General features: G+C 41.8%; 1 protein-coding gene across 1 annotated transcript in view; it reads right to left on the bottom strand.

Moving 5' to 3' along the window:
• Positions 1–21923, bottom strand: part of epg5 (ectopic P-granules autophagy protein 5 homolog (C. elegans)) — a 193279-nt gene that overhangs the window by 134329 nt on the left and 37027 nt on the right. The window contains exons 6-9 of the mRNA XM_078550485.1: positions 21178–21251; positions 19606–19720; positions 14933–15047; positions 8995–9145 (exon numbers count right to left, since the gene is read on the bottom strand). Coding sequence (XP_078406611.1) covers positions 8995–9145; positions 14933–15047; positions 19606–19720; positions 21178–21251 — 455 coding nt within the window. The remainder of the gene's footprint in view (positions 1–8994; positions 9146–14932; positions 15048–19605; positions 19721–21177; positions 21252–21923) is intronic.

Consider the following 21923-nt stretch of genomic DNA (forward strand, 5'->3'; position numbering starts at 1 on the left):
TTGTAGGAATAGTGGAGAAATTGCATATTTCAGGGTTCAATTTATCTTAGGAAATGATATAGCTGGAACACATATGTTGGTAATGCCTACTATAGTTGAACAGCCTGTGGAAAAGGTGTTGCAGGAGGAACATCCTGGTTTGTTTCCAGGCTGTGTGGTAACATGATCACAGACTTATAAGTTGAGACAGGAGAAGGGGGAGTCTAGAAGAAGGGCAAAGAGACTGAGGTGCAATTACCTGGCTGACAGTCTTTGATAAGATTGTTCAGGAAGAGAATGAAGTGAGAGGACCACTTAAACTAATTCATGAGAAATTAGTGAGTAAGAATTCAGAAACCACACTCTTGGACTATGTATCAAAAGTTCAGGAAAAGATTGAACAGAGCTTGTGAATTAGCTAAAGAGCATTTAAAAATATCACAGCAGGTGATGAAGGCAGAAGCAGATTGGAAGGCAAAGACTTGTAAGTTTTGCAGCTGGGGAAAAAATTTTAGTTTTGTTGCCAGTATCAGGTGAATCATTAAAAGCCAGGTTTAGTGGGCCTTACAAATTCAAAAGAAATTAAGTGTATTATTTAGTAAGAACTCCAGGTAGAAGAAAAACCCGGAGGGTATGTCATATAAATATGCTCAAAGTACTTTGATAGGGAGGATAACCAAAAAGAAGAAACATTAGTAATGATGAGTCAGGAAAAGGAAGTAGGGATGGAAGATTCTGAAATTGATTTTCCTCATATTCAATTGGGCAATCAGGAAGTGCTTAAGAATTTGAATGAAATACTGAATTACCTTCCAGAAAAGAATTGAAGTGACTTGAGAGAGCTATTGCAGTCACACAGAATTATCTGTGGGAATAAATTGGGAAAAACCAAGGTAGCTGTACATGATGTAAATGTCGGGAATTCTGTTCCAATCGAACAACATCTTTATAGGTTGAATCCAGTAAAATTATTGCAGGTGCAAAAAGAAATTGAATTTATGCTGAAGAATGACATTATTGAGTTGAGTTGCAGCAATTGGAGTTCACCTATTGTGATGGTATTGAAGCCTGATGGAACACAAAAACTGTGTGGATTATCGAAAAGTGAATGCAGTGACAAAAGCTGATTCATATCCTATTCCACATTTGGAAGACTGCATTGAGAAATTGGGACACTCAGAGTTCATTACAAAGACTGACTTGCTGAAAGGATATTAGCTAGTACCTCTATTGGAAAGGGCGAAAGAGGTTTCAGCTTTTGTAACACCAGATGGACTCTCAGTTCAAAGTCATGCTGTTTGGTATGAAAAATGCACCAGCAACCTTCCAGAGACTAACGAATAAGGTTATTGCTGGACTGAGTTACTGTGCTGAGTACATTGATGATCTGCTGGTATTCAGTCAAACATGGGAGGAGCACTTACAGCATCTGGGAAAACAACTCAATCGTCTACAAGAAGCTTAGTTGGTGGTGAACTTGCCTAAGATTGCTTCCAATCTCCACCCCTCCATCATTTTCACATGGTCCATCTCTGACACTTCCCTTCCCTTCCTTGACCTCTCTGTCTCAATTTCTGATGATAGACTGTCCACCAATATCCATTACAAGCCTACCGACTCCCACAGCTACCTCGACTACAGCTCCTCACACCCCGCTTCCTGTAAGGACTCCATCCAATTCTCTCAGTTCCTTCGCCTCCGTCGCATCGTTCTGATGATGCTACCTTCAAAAACAGTTCCTCTGACATGTCCTCCTTCTTCCTTAACCGAGGTTTTCCACCCACGGTCGTTGACAGGGCCCTCAACCGTGTCCGGCCCATCTCCCGTGCATCTGCCCTCACGCCTTCTCCTCCCTCCCAGAACCATGATAGGGTCCCCCTTGTCCTCCCTTATCACCCCACCAGCCTCTGCATTCAAAGGATCATCCTCCGCCATTTCCGCCAACTCCAGCATGATGCCACCACCAAACACATCTTCCCTTCACCCCCCCTGGCGGCATTCCATAGGGATCGTTCCCTCCGGGACACCCTGGTCCACTCCTCCATCATCCCCTACTCCTCAACCCCCACCTATGGCACCTCCCCATGCCCACGCAGAAGATGCAACACCTGCCCCTTCACTTCCTCTCTCCTCACCGTCCAAGGGCCCAAACACTCCTTTCAAGTGAAGCAGCATTTCACTTGCATTTCCCCTAACTTAGTCTACTGCATTCGTTGCTCCCAATGCGGTCTCCTCTACATTGGAGAGACCAAACGCAAACTGAGCGACCGCTTTGCAGAACACCTGCGGTCTGTCCGCAAGAAAGGCCCAAACCTCCCTGTCGCTTGCCATTTTAATACTCCACCCTGCTCTCTTGCCCACATGTCTGTCCTTGGCTTGCTGCATTGTTCCAGTGAAGCCCAACGCCAACTGGAGGAACAGCACCTCATCTTCCGACTAGGCACTTTACAGCCTTCCGGGCTGAATATTGAATTCAACAACTTTAGATCTTAAACTCCCTCCCCCATCCCCACCCCCATTTCCGTTTCTTCCCCCTCCCTTTTGTTTTTTCCAATAATTTATATAGGTTTTTCTTTTCCCACCTATTTCCATTATTTTTAAATCTATAACTATAATACCCTGTCAGTCTTTCCACCCCACCCCCACTAGAGCTGTACTTTGAGTGTCCTGCCATCCATTCTTAATTAGCACATTCTCTTAGATAATATCACCACCTTTAACACCTCTCTGTTCCTTTGTCTGTAACATCTTTTGATTATCTGCTCTTATCACTGCTTGCTTGTCCCTACAACCACCTCCCCCCGACCCCCCCCCCCCCCCCCCCACCTTAAACCTAATTAGTTATATTTCACACCTCTCCTAACTTCACTCAGTTCTGCTGAAGGGTCATGAGGACTCGAAACGTCAACTCTTTTCTTCTCCGCCGATGCTGCCAGACCTGCTGAGTTTTTCCAGGTAATTCTGTTTTTGTTTTGGATTTGCAGCATCCGCAGTAGTTTTTTGTTTTTGCCTAAGAGTGACTTTGCGAAAACACAGGTCACATATTTAGGACATACTGTTGGGCATGGTCAGATGGCCCCACAAGATGTAAAAGTAAAGGCAATTGACAAGTTCCCAGTGCCTTCAATGAAAAGGGAAGTTTTACGATTTCTGGGCATGTAAAATTGAGGATGCATTATCAAGGATTTATGGTGTAAAGAAGATTGGACATACAAAACCTGGGGAAAAGGGCTGAAACAGACTCTATTTTTAGTGAAACCTTGGGTATATTATCATGTTAATGCATGCATCTTACAATGTAATAGTATAGTGTATGGAGATACGTACTAATTAATTGGGAAGAGGCTAAGAAAATGAAACCATCTCTTTGAATTATGGCGGTTCATTTCTAAAAAAAAAGGGGGCAAGTGTCAAGAAAACCAGAAATTGTGAAATTTTTCTTCTGGTAATAACCCTGGCATGTTTTCTTATGTACTGGAAGTCAGGCTGTAATTGGATTAAGAGCTAGAGTGACGGCAAGGGTCTAAAGTCAACAGTAAAAAGTGGTTTTGATATATTAATGACCCAAGAGGAATTTCAATCAGAGTTTTACATAAAGTAATAACAGGGATAGTTTGAATTGAGTTGCTTTAATTCAATGGGGGGGATATAAGCAGGTTGTAAAAAGGTGCAAGGAAGTGAGGTAAAGATGGGGCAAGTTTGTTTTTACAAGCCTAAGAGCTAAAGTAAAGAACGATTTAATCAATTCTGGGAAGAAAGCATTCCTGAAGAGACTGGTTGAAACAATAGAGAGATCAAAGGGAAGGAATGCATTCAAAGAAATACTGAAGCCTATGTGGGGCAGAGGGTAGCTGCTTAGATCTCCCAGAAGACAGCAGGGTAGCTGGTCAGAGCTCCCTGAAGACAGTGTGAACAAGGTCAGGCTGAAAGAACCAGTTGCTGCCAGCCTCAGAGGACACCCTAAGGAAAAGGTAAAATTACTGGACTTCTACAGATTTTAAATTCTGCAAGGATGGTTGCTGAACAGAAAAGGGAAAGGTTAGCCCTGGGTAGTTAAGATAAGATCTGAGGAACTGTTTTAAAGCGCTGTTTACTGTGTGAAGCCATTCTTGTGTTTAAATGTAATTGTGTTTTTTGTCCTTTATTTTTTAAATAAATGTTTACTTTACTATTAAATCATCACAAGTTGCTGGGGAAATCAGTTCCTGATTTCAGAACTGCTCCTCATACTATACAAATTGCAAAAACTGATTTGGCAGCTATTTCAAGTTTCCCTCTGGGGTTTGAGCAGCTCGGTATTGACCATCCACTGCACCGTAACATTCCACTGAGAAAGAAAAACGCTACGAGAAGGGTGCACCATTGGTGGGTAAGAAGGAAATAAACGATCAAATTGAAAGAAATGATGTTGCAAAGATTAAAGGTAGTCCAGAAGATTGGGGAAATGTTTGAATTCAGCAAAGGGTGATTAAAAGAATAATAGAAAAGGGAGAAATTGGAGTGTGAGTGAAAGCTAGCAAGAAATATAAAGACAGACAATAAAAACTTTTACAAATATCCAAAATGGAAGACAGTAGCGAAATTAAGAATTGGTCTCTTCGAGGGTGAGATTGGGGAATTAACAATGGGAAACAAGGAAATGGCAGAGGCTTTGAACAAGTAATTTATATCTGTCTTCACAGTAGAAGACACACAAAGCAACCCAAGAATTGTAGAGAATTAACAGGCAAATGGAGGGAGGAACTTAAAACAATGATGATTACTGGAGAAAAAGTACGACGAAAACTAATGGAATGAAAAGCTGACAAGTCCCCATGGCCTGATAGCATGCATCTCGGGGTCTTAAAGGAAGTGGCTGCAGAGATGGTAGATGCATTGGTTGTAATCTGCCAAAATCCCCCAGATTATGAGATTGGAAAACCACAAATGTAACACCACTATTCAAGAAGAGGGAGGCAGAAAGCAGGAAACTATAGGCATGTTGGTCTAATATCTGCTTTGGGAAAATGCTAGACTCCATTAGGTAGTAGCAGGACACTTTGAAAATCATAATGCAAATACACAGAGTCAAAATGGTTTTGTGAAAGGGAGATTCTGTTTGACAAATTTATTAGAGTTCTTAGGGGATATAACAAGCAGGGTGGGTAAAAGGGGAACCAGTACTGTGCAGTGGCTACACGTGCGTGATATTTTCCTCTAACAGGATGATGCCTTGAGTTCAAAAAGATGTTCTGCCTACCACACAATTGAGCAACATCATGTATGAATTTCAGTGCCGGTGCGATGCCAGGTACATAGGTTGTACATCCCAAAGGCTGGCTGATCGAATCAACAGCATGTCCATAATTGGCAGAGTGGAGATCGTACTCAACCAGTCCGTGCTTGCAAAACCCAATGCAAAACGTCTACCATCAGAAGTGAATCCGTGATTAGGTAGCACTTGCTGAACAATCCTGAGTGCACTAATAGCTACACTAAGAACCAATTTAAGATAATCCACCTTGCTTGTAACATGGCTCATTTACACCTGCTAGAAGCCCTATAAATTTATAAACAGGGATCCATTCTCTGCACACAAAAGGAATTTGTTCAAGCCTTGTGCCTTTTTGAATTACCTGGAAGCTTGGGGAGCTGAGTTCCCCATTGCTTTCTCCATGGCAATACCTTGGCCAATCAGAATTGACTACCAATCAGCACCCTCTTCTTCTGCAGTTTAAACTGTTGTGATTGTTTGAAATTTGGCATTCTTGTTGGTTCTGATTAGCGCAAGACAAAAAGTTTCAGAAACATGTTTCTTTTAGGGAAAGAGTTAAGTAAATGGGGAAAAAAATTGAGAAATGGAGTATAATGTAGGAAAATGTGAGGTTGTCCAGTTTGGCAGGAAGAATAGAAAAGCAGAATATTGTTCAAATGGAGAGAGACTGCAGAATGCTACAGTATAGAGGGTCCTGGGTGTCCTTGTACATGAATCACAAAAAGATAGCTTGCAAGTACGGCAAGTATTTAGGAAGGCAAATAGAGTGTTGGCCTTTATTGCAAGGGGAATGAAGTATGAAAGTAATGAAGTCTTGCTACAGCTGTACAGGCCATTGGTGAGACTGTGCATGGGGTACTGTGAACAGTTTTGATCTCCTTATTTAAAATGGCGGGAGGGTCAAACATACTTCCATTGGAATCAGTTCAGAGAAAGTTCACTAGGCTAATTTCTGGAAAGGGTTGTCTTATGCGGAAAGGTTGATGGGCCTATACTCGATGTTTAGAAAAATGAGAGGTGATAGTATTGTAACATGTAAGATTCTGAGAGTGCTTGACGGGGTAGATGCTGGGAGGATGCTTCCTCTCATGGGGGAATCTAGAACTAGGAGGCACAGTTTATAAAAATAAGGGGGGTCTCCCATTTAAGATAGACATGAGGAGGAATTTCTTCTCTCAGAGGGTGGTTGGTCTTTGGAATTCCCTTTTATAGACAGCAGTGGAGGCTGGGTCATTGAATATATTCAAGGCTGTGCTGGACAAATTTTTGATAAACAAGATAGTTGAGGGTTTTGGGGGATAGGCAGGATAGTGGATTTGACGCCATAATCAGATCACCTACGATATTACTGAATGGCAGAGCAGGCTCGATGGACTGAATGGCCAACTCTTGCTTCTATTTCTTATGATTTTGTATACCTCCACTCTACTGATTTGGCAGCTGTTTCCAATTCACTTTACCTAAATCACATCTCAGCTTAGTAAAATTAGTTCTTCCCCAATTGAGAACTTTTATTTCTGGTCTACCTTTGATGTTTTCCATACCTATTCTAAATCTAACTGAATTATCATAATTTCCGCTAATGTGTTCCCCAACTGATACACCTTTCACCTGCTTAGTTTTATTCCCTAAGTCCAGAATCACCTTCTTGTTTGGCTTGTTACGTACTAGCTAAAAAAGCTTTCCTGAATACATTTTATGAATTCTGCTCTCTCTATGCCTGTCGCACAAATTCTAATCCAGTTAATAACAGAGTTGTCGAAATTCTCTACTATTATGATCCATTGTTTTAACTACCTATTTGGTCTTCTATCTTTCCCCTGCCTGTTTGGGGGTCTATAGTACATTCCCAGTAGTGAGATTGTCTCTTTTTTGTTTTTCATTTCAACCCATATGGCCTGATTTGATGATCATTTTACCTTGTCATTTCTCCTCACAGCTATGGTTGTTCATTTAATCAATAATGTGACCCTTCCCCAGTCATTTAAAAAAAATTATCTCCCTCTATCTCATCTGGAATCCACTGAGCTACCATTCCTGTCCTTCTTTCTGCCATGTCTCAGTAATAGTGAAATCATACTCCCACATGCCAATCTGCACACTCAGTTCATCTGCCTTCTTCCCTAGACTCTTGCATTAAAGTACATACCGTTTAGCACTGCCAAACTCCCTTGTTGTCTATTTTCTAGCCTTTTTTGCCTCTGTCTTCCAAGTATGCTTATTAATTTTCTGTCTTCTATTTCCAACTTTTCTCATCTCCCTTCTGAATCTACGCTGAGGTTCCCATCCCAAGTTAGTTTGAATCCTCCCCAACAGCATTAGCAAGACGCCTGCAAGGATATTGGTCTAGGCCCTGTTGAGGTGCAACCTGCCCAGCTTGTACAGGTCCCATCTACCCCAAAGGCGGTCCAATGCCTCAGGAAACTATAACCTTCCTCTGACTTCTCCAGCCATATATTTATCAGCTCTACCTTCCTATTCCTGTAATCACAAGTATGTGGCACCAGGAATAATCCGTAGATGGCTACCTTCGAAGTACTGTTTTTCAGTCTCTCGCCCAGCTACATAAACTATGCTTTCAGGACCTCAATCCTCTTCTACCTACATAATTGGTGCCAACACAGATCTCGACCTCTGGCTATTCACCCTCCCTGTTCAGAATGTCCTTTTGCCGTTCAGTGACACCTTTGACCATGGCTCTAAGGAGGCATGTCTGCGGCCACAGAAACGCTTCTCTGTTCCCTTCACTAGCATCTACCACTATAGCTCTGCTCTTCTTTCTCCCCACCAATGCAGCTGAGCCATCAATGGCCCATGGACTTGGCTCTGCTTGCACTCTCCAAGAGGAACTATCACTCTCATGAGTGTTCAGAACTGAATACCAGTTGGAGAGTGAGATGCACTCAGGAGCCTTCTGCGCTATCTGCCTGGTCCTCCTTGCTCTTTTCTGGCAGTGAACCTTTCTCTCTCTCCTGCCCATTTTTAAGCTGTGGAGTAACTATCTCCAGAAACTTCTGGAGGTGGTCACTTCACAGCTATCCACAAAGCTCTCAACGTTGCGGATGTACCCTAGTGATTCCAGCCACCCGCTCAAGCTCCAAAACCAGGAGCTCAATCTGCTCTAAGCGTGACACTCCATCTTGGCCAACATTCCGGTGCAGTACCGATGGAGTGCTGCACTGTCAGAGGTGTTGTCTTTTGGATGAGGTGTTACACCGAGGCTCCCCATTTGCCTTCCCAGGTAGATGCAAAAGATCCCTTGGCTCTATTTTGATGCGCGAAGGAGTAATCCCTGGTGTCCTGACCAGTACTTATCCCTCAACCAACATCACAAAAACACATTATCTGGCCATTATCATATTGATGCTCTACACAATTTGGCTTCTGTGTTTCCTACATTACAACAGTGCCTACATTTCAAAACTACTGCGTTGGCTGTTTGGGAAGTTTAGTGGTCATGAAAGGCATTATGCAAGTGCAAGTCTTTCCTTTTTTTCCTACTCCATCTAACCTCTGTTCTGACAAAAAGTAATTGATCTGAAACATTAATTTTCTTCACAGATACTCCGTGACCTGTTATTTACAGCATTTTCTGTTTTTACTTTCTAATCTCTCCTCTGGTTTTGCAACCATTTTTTCTTTAGAGGATATTTTGTTAAGTTAAAGGCACTATCAATATGTGCTGCTTTTATTTTGCAAATACAAAGTCAAAAAATCATGTTTCATCAGGTATAACAGGTATAGTATCACCTCTATCTCACCTGATCATCTGACCAATTCTTTTCACAAACTGCCTGTATCGTACCCTGTTAAAAGTTTCCAATCCCACGGCCAGAAGGTCTATCAATGAGGATGCAAATCCAATGATCTTCATCATCTGATCACATGTGGTTTTTTCTGGCTTGTATTCACCTGGTCAACATGAAAGCAAGTGAAGTGAAAATCTTTTTGTCAAGCATTCGAAATCAACTTTAAATTCCTGCTTTATTAAACATTATATGGATGTAATAACTAGAATGCAAGTTATTTAGAAAATCCTCAAGTTCATTGTACAATCACTGCACAGGGTGTGATTAAATCATTTTATTATATAATAGTGTGAAAAAATTAGTTGGTGTTTTCTTTTATCTGAATCAATACATTGAAGTTACAAATGTGTTAAAATCTCGTGATATTTGATGTAAATTTGCAGACTTTACAACGTTATGGTCCTGGTCCAGTGACATTCATGTTAACGAATTTTCACTTTGTAAATAACTACTACACAACAGCTACAATACTGCCATCTACCTGAAAATGTGGAAAATTGCCCAGGTTTGTCCTGTCCACAGAAAGCAGGACAAACCCAACCCAGCCAGTTACTGCCCCATCAGTCCACTCTCGATCATCAGCAAAGTCACAGGTGTCATCTACAGTGCTATCAAATGGCACTTACTCAGCAATAACCTGCTCAGTGACGCTGAGTTTGGGTTCTGCCAGGGCTAACCTTATTGCAGCCTTGATCCAGACAAGGAGAAAGGAGCTGAACTCAAGAATTGAGATGAAAGTGACTGCCCTTGACATCAAGACTGCATTTGACCGAGTGGTGCCCTAGATAAATTTAAGTAAATGGGAATGGGGGAAAACTCTCCCCTGGTTGGAGTTATACCTAGCACAAGTAGTTGTTGGGAAGCCAATCATCATAGTCCTAGGACAACGTTGCAGGCGTGCCTCAGAGTAGTGTCCTGGTCCCAACCACCTTCAGCTGCTTCAACGATGACCTTTCCTCCATCATAAGGTTAGAAGTGGGCATGTTCGCTGATGATTGCACAATGTTCAGTACCATTTGCAACTCCTCAGATACTGAAGCGTTCAGTGCCCAAACACAGCAAGACCTGGACAACACTCAGGTTTGGGCTGATAAGTAGCAAGTAATATTCACACCAGGTAATGACCATATCCAACAAGAGAAGAACTAACCATATTCAATGGCATTACCATCGTTGAATCACCCACTATAAACATCCTGTTACCAGAAACTGAACTGGACTAGACTAGCCATATAAATACTGTGGCTACTAGAGTACATCAAAGGCTGGGAATTCTGTGGTGAGCAACTCATCTCCTGACTTCCCAAAGCTTGTCCTCCATTTACAAGGCACAAGTCAGGAAGGTGATGGAATACTGTCTACTTGCCTGGATGAGTGCAGCTTCAATAACACTCAAGCAGCTTGACATCATCAAGGATAAAGCAATTTGCTTGTTTGGCACCACACCTACCACATTCACTCTCTCCACCAATGATGCATAGTGGCAGCAGTGTGTACCATATAGAAGATGCACTGTAGCAACATGCAAGCCTTCTGTAACAGCACCTTCCAAACCCACAAATACTACCCCCTAGAAGGACAAGGGCAGCAGTGCATGGAACACCACCATCACCTGCAAGTTCACTCCAAGCCACACACCATCCTGTCTTGGAACTATATCACCATTCCTTCACTGTCGCTGGGTGAAAATCCTGGAACTCCTTTGTAACAGCACTGTGGGTGTACCTATACAACATGCACTGCAGTGGTTCAAGAAGGTGGCTCACCACCATCTTCTCAAGGGCAATTAGGGATGGGCAACAAATGCTGGCCCAGCCAGTGATGCCCACATCCTATGAAAGAATAAATAGCTTCTACATACGAAATGCTGAAATTAATTTATTAATAAACATGTTTCTAAAGGGAGCAGAAAGAATTGTGAAAGGGACATAGCAGCAGATGCAAAACACTGCTAAGATATTTTTCCAACAGAGTCACAGAAGGATAATCTTTAGCTCACCATATCCATTTTGGCTCTTTGCAAGAGCAAGCCAAACCTAATCTCGCTATCTCTCCCTCACTGGCCTGTATATTCCTCTATTTCAAACACTGAGCCAAATTCCTCAAAAAGATGAAATACCTGCTTCAGCTCCTCCCTGCCAAAGCACACCATGCTTTTTTATATTCGTTCATGGGATGTGGGTGTCATTGCCCATCCCTAACTGCCCTTGAGAAGGTGATGGTGAGCTGCCTCCTTGAAACGCTGAAATCCATATAGTGTAGGTACACCCACAATGCTGTTAGGGAGGGAGTTCCAGGATTTTGACCCAGCGACAGTGAAGAAACGGCAATATAATTCAAAGTCAGGAAGTGAGTGGCTTGGAGGGGTACTTTCAAATGGTGGTGTTCCCATGTGTCTGCTGCCTTTAGGTGGTAGTGGTTGTGGGTTTGGAATGTGCTGTCCAAGGAAGCTTTGCTAGTTCCTGCAGTGCATCTTGTAGGTGGCAGACACTGCTGCTACTGTGCATCAGTGGAGGGAGTGAATGTTTGAGGATGGGGTACCAAACAAGCAGGCTGCTTTGTCCTGGATAGTGTCAAGCTTCTTGAGTGTTGTTGGAGCTGCACTCATCCAGGCAAGTGGAGAGTATTCCATTACACTCCTGGCTTGTGCCTTGTAGATGGTGGACAGGTTTTGGGGAGTCAGGCAGTGAGTTACTAGCTGCAGGGTTCCTAGTCTCTGACCCGCTCTTGTAGCCACAGTATTTATGTGGTTAGTCGAGTTCAGTTTTTGGTCAATGGTAACCCCAGGATGTTGACAGTGGGAGATTCAGTGGTGGTAATACCACTGAATGTCAAGGGGCAATGGTTAGATTCTCTCTTGTTGGGGATGGTCATTGCCTGGCACTGGTGTGGGACGAATGTTACTTGCCACTTGTCAACCCAAGCCTGGATATTGTCCAGATCTTGCCACATTTGGACATGGACTGCTTCAGTGTCTGAGGAGTTGAGAATTGTACCGAACATTGTGCAATCATCAATGAACATCCCCACTTCTGACCTTATGATGGAAGGTCATTGATGAAGCAGCTGAAGGTTGGTTGGGCCTAGGGCACTACTCTGAGGAACTCCTGCAGTGATGTCCTGGAACTGAGATGATTGACCTCCAACAACCACAACCATAACCATCTTCCTTTATGCTAGGTATGATTCCAACCAGCAGAGAGTTTTCCCCTGGATTCCCATTGACTCCAGTTTGCTAGGGCTCCTTGATGCTACACTCGGTCAAATGCTGTCTTGATGTCAAGGGCAGTCACTGTCACCTCACCTCTGGAGTTCAACTCTTTGTCCATGTTTGAACCAAAGCTGTAATGAGGTCAGGAGCTGAGTGATCCTGGCGGAACCCAAACTGGGTGTCAGTGAGCAGGTTATTGCTAAGCAAATGCTGCTTGATAGCACTGATGATGACCCCTTCCATCACTTTACTGATCATCGAGAGTAGACTGATGGGGCAGTATTGGCCGGGTTGGATTTGTCCTGCTGTGTGTGAACAGGACATACCTGGGCAATTTTCCACATAGCTGGGTAGATGCCAGTGTTGTTGCTGTACTGGAACAACTTGGCCAGGGACACGGCAAGTTCTGGAGCACAAGTCTTCAACGCTAATGCCGGAATATTGTCAGGGCCCATAGCCTTTGCAGTATCCAGTGCCTTCAGCTGTTTCTTGATATCACGTGGAGTGAATCAAATTGGTCGAAGACTAGCATCTCTGATGCTAGGGACCTCTGGAGGAAACTGAGATGGATCATCCACTCAGTGCTTCTGGCTGAAGATTGTTGCAAATGCTTCAGCCTTATCTTTTGTGTTGATATGCTGGGCGCCCCCATCATTGAGGATAGGGATACATGTGGAGCCTCATCCTCCAGTGAATTGTTTAACTGTCCATCACCATTCACGAAGGGATGTGGCAGAGCTTGGATCTGATCTGTTGGTTGTGGAACCACAGAGCTCTATCTATCGCCTGCTGCTTATGCTGTTTGGCATGGAAGTAATCTTGTGTTGTAGCTGCACCAGGTTGACACTTCATTTTTAGGTATGCCTGGTGCTGCTCCAGGGTTGATCCCCTTTTTTGGTGGCAATGGTAGAGTGGGGGATATGCCAGGCCATGAAGTTACAGGCTGTGGTTGAGTACAATTCTGCTGCTGCTGATGGCCCACAGTGCCTCGTGGTTGCCCAGTCTTAAGTTGCTAGATCTGTTTGAAATCTGTCTTATTTAGCACCGTGGTAGTGCCACACAAGATGGAGGGTACCCTCAATGTGAGGGCAGGACTTCACCTCCACAAGGACTGTGCGGTGGTCACTCCTACTGATACTGTCATAGACAGATGCATCTACGGCAGGCAGGTTGGTGAAGATGCGGTCAAGTATGTTTCTCCCCCTTGTTGGTTCCCTCACTACCTGCCGCAGACCAAGTCTAGCAGCCATTTCCTTTAGGACTCAGCCAGCCCGGTCTGTAGTGGTGCTACTGAGCCACTCTTGGTGATGGACATTGAAGTACCCCACCCAGGATACATTCTGTGCCCTTGCCCACACAGTGCTTCCTCTGAGTGGTGTTCAACATGGAAAAATACTGATTCATCGGCTGAGTGGGGGGGTGGGGTGATGGTTGTGGTGGGAATCAGCAGGAGATTTCTTTGCCCATGTTTGACCTGATGTCATGAGACTTCATGGGGTCTGGAGTCGATGTTGAGGACTCCCAGGGGAATTCCCTCCTGACTGTATACCACTGTGCCTCCACCATTGCTGGGACTGTCCTGCCAGTAGGACAGGAAATACTCAGGGACAGTGATGGTGGTATCTGGAACATGATCTGTAAGGTATGTTTCGGTGAGTATGACTATATCAGGCTGTTGTTTCACTAGTCTGTGAGACAACTCTCTCAATTTTGGCACTAGCCCCCAGATGTTAGTAAAGAAGGCTTTGCATAGTCTACAGGGCTGAGTTTGCCATCGCCATTTCCAGTGCCTTGGTTGAAGCCAGGTGGTCAGTCTGGTTCCATTGCTTTTAGACTCTTAAGAGGTTTGAGACAACTTAGTGGTTTGGCAGGCCATTTCAGAGGGCAGTTAAGAGTCAACCACATTGCTGTTTGTCTGGAGTCACATGTAGGCCAGACCAGGTAAGGACGGCAGATTTCCTTCCCTAAAGGATATTAGTGAACCAGATGGGTTTTTATGATAATCAACAATGGTTTCATGGTCATTATTAGACCTTTAATTCCATGTTTTTATGGAATTCAAATTCAAACCCGGGTCCCCAGAGCATTACCCTGGGTCTCGTGATTACTAGTTTAGTAAAAAGGCCACCACACTACTGCCTGCCCTATGCTCCAACAATGCTGTAAAGAAATTTCTTACTCTTAGTGATGATTTCAAATTGACGATCCCCTCATCACTGATTCCCCACCTAGAGCAGTCAACATCCCTTCATCATTTTAAAAACTTCTTAATTAGCTTTCTCTGCTTGAGAGGAAATATCCCACAAATCACAAGTTTCTCCATATGACTTTAGTTCCTGCTTCTTGGATTAATCTGGTGAATCTATGCTGTTTGTGTTATATGGTTTTAATGTCCTTTCTACAATGGAGCACCCAGAACTCCACATGGTATCCTAACTGATACTTTGTATAAATTTATCATTGGTTGTTCACGCTTGTTCTTTATGCCCATTTATAAATTCAAAAACACTACTGGTATTTTTACTGGCTTGAACTACTGGTATTTGTACTTTCACCTTCCCCTCAGGAACTGAATAATATATTGTGCTTTACCTGGCATAATGCTCTTGTGATTATAAAACCATCCAATTCTGTAAGCATTGCCCTATGAAATCTGCTGTCTAGAAAAGAAAGCATTACCTTTTATAGTTATTCCAAGTAATTGCTTAAACAGTTCATCAAAAGGAAACTGTGACAAAAGGGTAACCAAGTCATCCTCGGACAGTAGTAGCCAGCTGGTGTCAGGATCTTCATCCTAGATTAGGAATCAATACAAAACTGACAATTAACTATCTACTAATTTAATAAACTATTCCAAATGCCCCATTGTTTCCATGCATTTGAATTTCTTGTTTCACTCTTGCAGTAGACATCACCCAGCCTTCAAGTATGTGATTTCCCAGAACCTCACTCCTATTATCCTCTTATGCTCAACACTGTACATAAATTTTAATCATCCATAGTTGTTTAAGGCATTTTTCGAACATTTTCTATCAGATTTTAAGCGTAAGAAAAAGCCAATAGATAACAAAATGTACAAAAAAGCCTTGCATTTATTGCGCCTTTCACTTCCTCAATGTTGAACGTGCTTCACAGCCAATCAATTACTTTTAAAGCTAATTATATTGGCAGCCAATTCACACACTAAGATCCTACAAACAGCAAAGGAATGGTCAGTTTTGATGATGTGGGTTGAGGTGAATCTTGACCTGAATACAAGGAGAACTCCCTTTTCTTCTTAAGTGCTCATTTTGGCTCATTGGTCGCACTTTCATCCGAGTCAGGAGGGCGCTGATTAAAGCCTCACTCCAGAGACTTGAGCACATAGTCTAGGCTAACACTGCAGTGTAGTACTAAAGGAATGATGCACTCTCATCATCTAATGCATTTACAAGTCCCTAGCAATTTCCCAACCAAAATCCCCTCTCTTCTTTCCTCACTTGAGCTCTGCAATGTGTGACTCCCCATTCTTGGTGATTTTGAACCTCACTTAAAGTTCCATTAAGCCACACCAATCCCCCAACATCTCATTATTTCTCTGCACCTATTTCCACTCAAACGACCCTTCCCATTGTTGTGAAAACATGGTTTATACGAAAAAAAGTGATTTTTAATGTACTGGCTGGAAACCCTTAATTGATTTTTTTTTTAAAAAGACTAAAGTCACATTCCAGTGACTTGGGATCATAGTCAAAGGTGGCTGCACATTTTCATCACTGTACCTTCTACATTCCAAAAGCCATTGGAATGGAGACCACCTGCCTGAACAGCTGCACCAGGGTGAATGGGGGCCATCTCCAATTCCATTAGCAAAGTACTCACCTGGGTACACTACTGGATGGTGACAAACCATTAGACATAATCACTTGGACAATGGGACCCTGGCTGAGCAAGGAATTTCCATCCATGATCTAACAAAGTTACAACTGGAATATACTAACCATGATCTTATTCAGATCACTAGGCTGTTGGAGAGAAGTCATGTGACAAGCTGACCCTTTGTATGTTTTAATCACATGCTTACTCTGCAGAGCTAGACAAGAAACTGGGATGCTGAAGGAACACGACATTTATTTTCTCCCTCCCTCTCTCAATCCAACTTGTAAGCTTTTGAACTGTGCGCTGATTTTGGCTATGCGGGTGCCCCAGACAGAGATTTTGAAGAGAATTCTTCTTCCAGCGCTGTAGCCTCCAGAGAACAGGTAGATCGTCCATCTACAACTTTAAACTGCCTTGATGCCGAAAGCGGCAGGACCACTGAGTAAAAGTAGCAGGACTGCAAAATTCAGTCTGAAGCCAGCCAAATCACCAACCTTCAAAAGTCATATACCCCTTTAATTTTACTGTATCCTAAATTATTTAATCTATCTTCCCCGCTCTGTAATCGATTTGTGTGTGAGAACTTCAAGTGCATCTGCGTATGAAAGTCAAAGCTTTTTTTAAAAATTATTTTACTTAGACTGGGTTAAGTACATTAAAAACTATGCCCTTTTTTTAAAAAACTCAAGAAAACCTGTCTGATCATGTCTTTTACAGTCACAGCCTATAAACAGTTAAACACTCACTGAATTGGCAAGTATACCCTTTTTAAGCAAAAACCTGCTGCAGTCAGACAAGGAGAGGGAAAAGGAGGGAGCCATTTGAGCCCTTTGTAACTGATCATAACATCATGAAATCCCATATTCTAATACGAACCTTTCCAATCTTCCAAGTTCTAAACTCCAACTTATTACCATGCATGCATTCAGAATTGACCTTAATACGTTTTACAAATGTCAAGGAATAAGAAATAAGAATAAGACCATCTGAAGTCAAATATAATTCTACTGATCACATAAGTGTAACAGATCCCACAGTACTACTTGAAGAGGAGAGTTCTTTCACCATTCCTTTTTCAATCATCAAAATGAATGATTAACTGGCCATTTACCTCATGTGCAGTTTGAGAGATCGTGCTATGTGTAAAACTAGTGACCACATTTGCTTACACACAATGACAACATTAAAAAATAATCAGCTGTAAAAGGCTGATGATAAAACACTATGATTTATTTTTTAGATGGATTTAAAATAGTATTGTGAGACTAAATCCCATTATAAACCAACATAAGAACTAGGAATAGGAATAGACCCAATAGACCTCAAGCCTGCTCTGTCATTTAATGCAATCATGGTTGATTTTCTGCCTAAACTCCATTTTCATGCCCACTCCACATATCCCTTGATTCCCTGAGACACCAAAACCTTGGATATATTCAGCAATGGAGCATCTACAGCCCTATGGGCTAGAGAATTCTACAGTCTTCCAAGTGAAGAGATTTCTCAACTTAGCTCTAAATGATTGGCCCCTTATCCTCAGACTGAGCTCCCATTATAAACTGCTGCCTAATTTTATGTAATTTACTTAAAATTCAAGGATTAACGCAACTTAAAAAAAAATCCTACCAGATCTATCACATCATAAAATTTCCAGCTGCTAGTTTCAGTTCAAATAAATTATTTAGCTTCTATCAGACTTTTCTTGTAAATTTATAGTTAGGAACATAAGAAATAGGGATAGGAGTAGACCATTTGGCCCCTCGAGCCTGCTCTGCCATTCAATGAGATCATGGCTGATGATCTTGTGTTTCGATTTCCACGTTCCCATCTACCCCTGATAACCTTTGATTCCCTTGCCTAACGAGAACCTATCTACCTCCACCTTAAAAGTATTCAATGACCCCACCTCCACCACCTTCTGAGGCAGAATGTTCCAAAGTCGCACAACCCTCAGAGAAAAAAATTCTCTTCATCTCTGTCCTAAAAGGGCAACCCCTAATTTTAAAACAGTGCCCCTACTTCTGGACTCATCCACAAGAGGAAACATCCTTTTGATGACTTGTCAAGGCCGCTCAGGATCTTATACTTCAATCAAATCATCCCTCACTCTTGTAAACTCCAGTGGAAACAAGCCCACTCTGTCCAACCTTTCCTCATAAGACAACCCACTCATTCCAGGTATCAATCTAGTAAACCTCCTCTGAACTGCTCCAATGCATTTATATCCTTCCTTAAATAAGGAGACCAAAACTGCACACAATATTCGAGGTGCAGTCTCACCAATGCCCTGTATAACTGAAGCATAACATCCTTACTTTGATGCTCAATCCCTCGCGTAATAAAGGATAGCATTCCATTAGCCTTCTTAATTACTTGCTGTACTGCATACTAACTTTTTGTGACTCATGTGACCTAGATCCCTCTGCACCTCAGAATTATGTAGCCGCCTTCCATTTAAGTAATACTCTGCTTTTTTGTTCTTCCTGCCAAATTGAACAACTTCACAGTTTCCCACATTCCATTTGCCAGATCTTTGCCCACTTACTCAACCTATCTATATCTATCTGCAACCTCATGTCCTCTTCACAACATACTTTCCCACATATCTTTGTGTCACTTGCAAATTTAGCTACCATGTCTTCGTGCTCCTCATCTACATCATTGATTAAATTGTAAAAAATTGAGGACCCAGCACAGGCCCCTGTGGGACTCCACTTGTCACATCCTGCCAATCCGAAAAAGACCCATTTATGCATACTCTCTGCTTTCCGCCAGCCAGCCAATCTTCTATCCATGCTAATATGTTACCCCCTACACCATGCACTTTTATTTTCCATAATAACCTTTCATGTGGCACCTTATCAAATGCCTTCTGGAAATCCATGTTCAGTATGTCTACAGGCTCCCCTTTGTCCGCCATGCATGTTACTCCTTCATAGAACTCCAATAAATTAGTTAAACATGGTTTTCCTTTCACAAAACCATACTGACTCTTCCCAATTGCCTTGAGCTTTTCTAAGTGCCCAGCTATAACCTTCCTAATGATTGATTCTAACAACTTCCCCATGACAGACATCAAGTCAACTGGCCTATAGTTTCCTGTTTTCTGCCTCCCTCCCTTCTTGAATAGAGGGGCTATATTTGCCACTTTCCAGTCTGAGTTAGGGCCCATAAAATTAAAATGCAAGTGGTCTGTGATTTTTAATCCTTAGCCAAATGAACTCATGCTCAGTTCCGCCTTTATGGCTTAAATCAATTAATCAAATTAATTCTAATCAGTAACTTTGATTAAAACAGCATAGTAAATTTTTATTATCTTAATAATGAAAAAGGAGAGCACAAGCTCCACAATTTACTCAGTAATTTTTCAGCCAAATTTATTCACAATATACGCATGCGTTTCTTATTTTTTGATAATGAGTTTAATAGAAAAGTTTTTTGGCTTTGCAACAATCTACATTTATGACTTCGAGGATTAAACAAAAGGTAAATACCTCTTCACCAGCTTCATCTACCAAGGTCCAGTTCTGTATGTCTTTTCCTGCTGGCTTTGCTGGAAGTGGCTTTTTGTCACTGGGTTTTATGTTCATCAGAAACTCAGATCGATGCCTAAGATTATTTGGACACAATATTTTTTAAATGACTGTGTAAAATCACATGATTAGTCATAGCTTACATCTTAAATACAATTGCAGATACAAATTGCTACAGAAATTATGAAGTTAATTAAGACTAAAAATGTTCTTCTTTTACTACTTTTTTGTTTTAAAGCAATTCAGTGTTAGAAGACAGAAAGACTTGGTGAGCATCAAGAAATAGCACCAATTAATGTTGTGGCTCAAGACTGAAAACGTCAATAAATATTTTATTAGTCAAAGCCTCTCAGGTATGGCCACAAAATTGAATTATTCAAGAAAATAAAACACTTGAAGAGCTGGCAGAGGATGTAAAAGTGCCTATTCCTAGAGCACAGTATACTTCCTGTCAACAAATGAATGCATGGCATGATTGACAATGCTATTCAGATTTTTCTTCCAATTAAAGGAAGGCTATGTGCAACAGTATAAAGGTAATCTTTCTGAAAGCTAAATACAGCATCCCTCTCTTTAAAGAAAATGACATTTTCTTCAATTTAATTGCTGGAATTGAAGGATTTGAAGGACCTGTTTGAAGGAGAAACTTCAGTAGGATCTGCCAAAATTTGCAACATGAAGATTTGCAGAATGAAAGTTGAACACTCAATGCTGTTAAAAGACAGTAAGTAGTTCCCAGAAGACCTAATATAGTTTTTTAAAAAATTCCTGCGGGTGACAGTGGCAAGGCAGCATTTATTCCCCATCCTTAGATACCATATGTAGGCCAGAGCAGGTAGGTGTAACCCAGCTGGATTTTTACGACAATGGGATAGTGATAGTCCACAAATTACCAGTTGATGAATTCAATCTCACAATGATGGGTTAAACCACAAACTCTGGGTTACTGGTGTGGACCCTTAATCAAGTTATCAAATACTCAATAGCATGATTTGAATTTCCTTCAACAGCACTTTCCAAACCTGTGACCTCTGCCACCTAGAAGGGCAAGAGCAGATGAATGGGAACACCACCACCTACAAGTTCCCCTCCTAGCCACATACCATCCTGACTTGGAAATATACCACCGTTCCTTCACTGTCACTGGGTTAAAATCCTGGAACACCATAACAGTACTGTGGGTGTACCTATACAACGTGGACTGCAGCAATTTAAGAAGGCAGATCATCGTCACCTTCTCAAGGGCAATTAGAGGCAGGCAGTAAATGTTGGCCTAGCCAGCGACACCCACATTCCATGGACAAATAAATGAAAAGAATGATTCCCCAAGTAGTACTTAATCTCCGCAGTGTAACAGCTAGACATTTCTCCAAAGAGTAGTTAAATCAATGTACCAAGTAGGCCGCTGTCTCATGAATGACTTATCAATGGTATTGATGCTGGCAGACAGGGAGCCAGTGCATGGGTAGGGGAAGGAAGTAAAACAAAATTATTAAAGAAACCTTAACAAGTCACAAAGACAGTGATGCTTACTTGATTGGTGACAGAAGTAAGGCTAGGGCTTGCATAAAGAGAAATATGCCCGAAGGATTACCGAACACTGTTATCTGAAATGCAGAAAAAAAGTTGTATAAATTTGTCTTAATATATTTCATTGCAGGGAAAAGTGTATGGCACTGCAACTAAGCACCAGGTACAGCACATCTCAGTTCCACTTTCTAACATTTTTTGTGTAATGAAATACGTGTTGAGATAAATGTCATATAGCACCTTGAAACTGCTATGGGATAATAGGTGTGAATGCTTAACTTGTTTTTTTATGCAAAGATGTTAAAAACTTTACCGAAAGGTTAGAGACAAGAACTTTAAACAAAAACATTAAGATTTTAGTCTTAAAATCCCACAAAGTATTTCCAAAGTTCATAGCTTTTTAAAATTTAGCTTTAAAAAATGCTTTCTTAGGAACTGGGCCTCACAGGACATTTATTGTCCATCCTGTGCCTTGGAGGAGGTGATACACTTTAACTGCTGCCATGTGACAAAAGTGATCCCAGAATGCTGTAAGGGAGAGTGTTCCAGGATTCCAAGGAGGCTAATGGAATGCTACCCTTTATCATGAGAGAGATTGAACATAAAAGTAAGGATGTTATGCATCAGTTATACAGGGCATTGGTGAGACCATATTTCAAATATTGTGTGCAGTTTTGGTCTCCTTATTTAAGGATGGATTGTAATTGTGTTGGAAGTGGTTCAGTGGAGGTTTACTAGATTGATATCTG

Source organism: Cetorhinus maximus, chromosome 1 (assembly GCF_964194155.1).
Source record: "Cetorhinus maximus chromosome 1, sCetMax3.hap1.1, whole genome shotgun sequence".
Taxonomy (NCBI): Eukaryota; Metazoa; Chordata; class Chondrichthyes; order Lamniformes; family Cetorhinidae; genus Cetorhinus; species Cetorhinus maximus.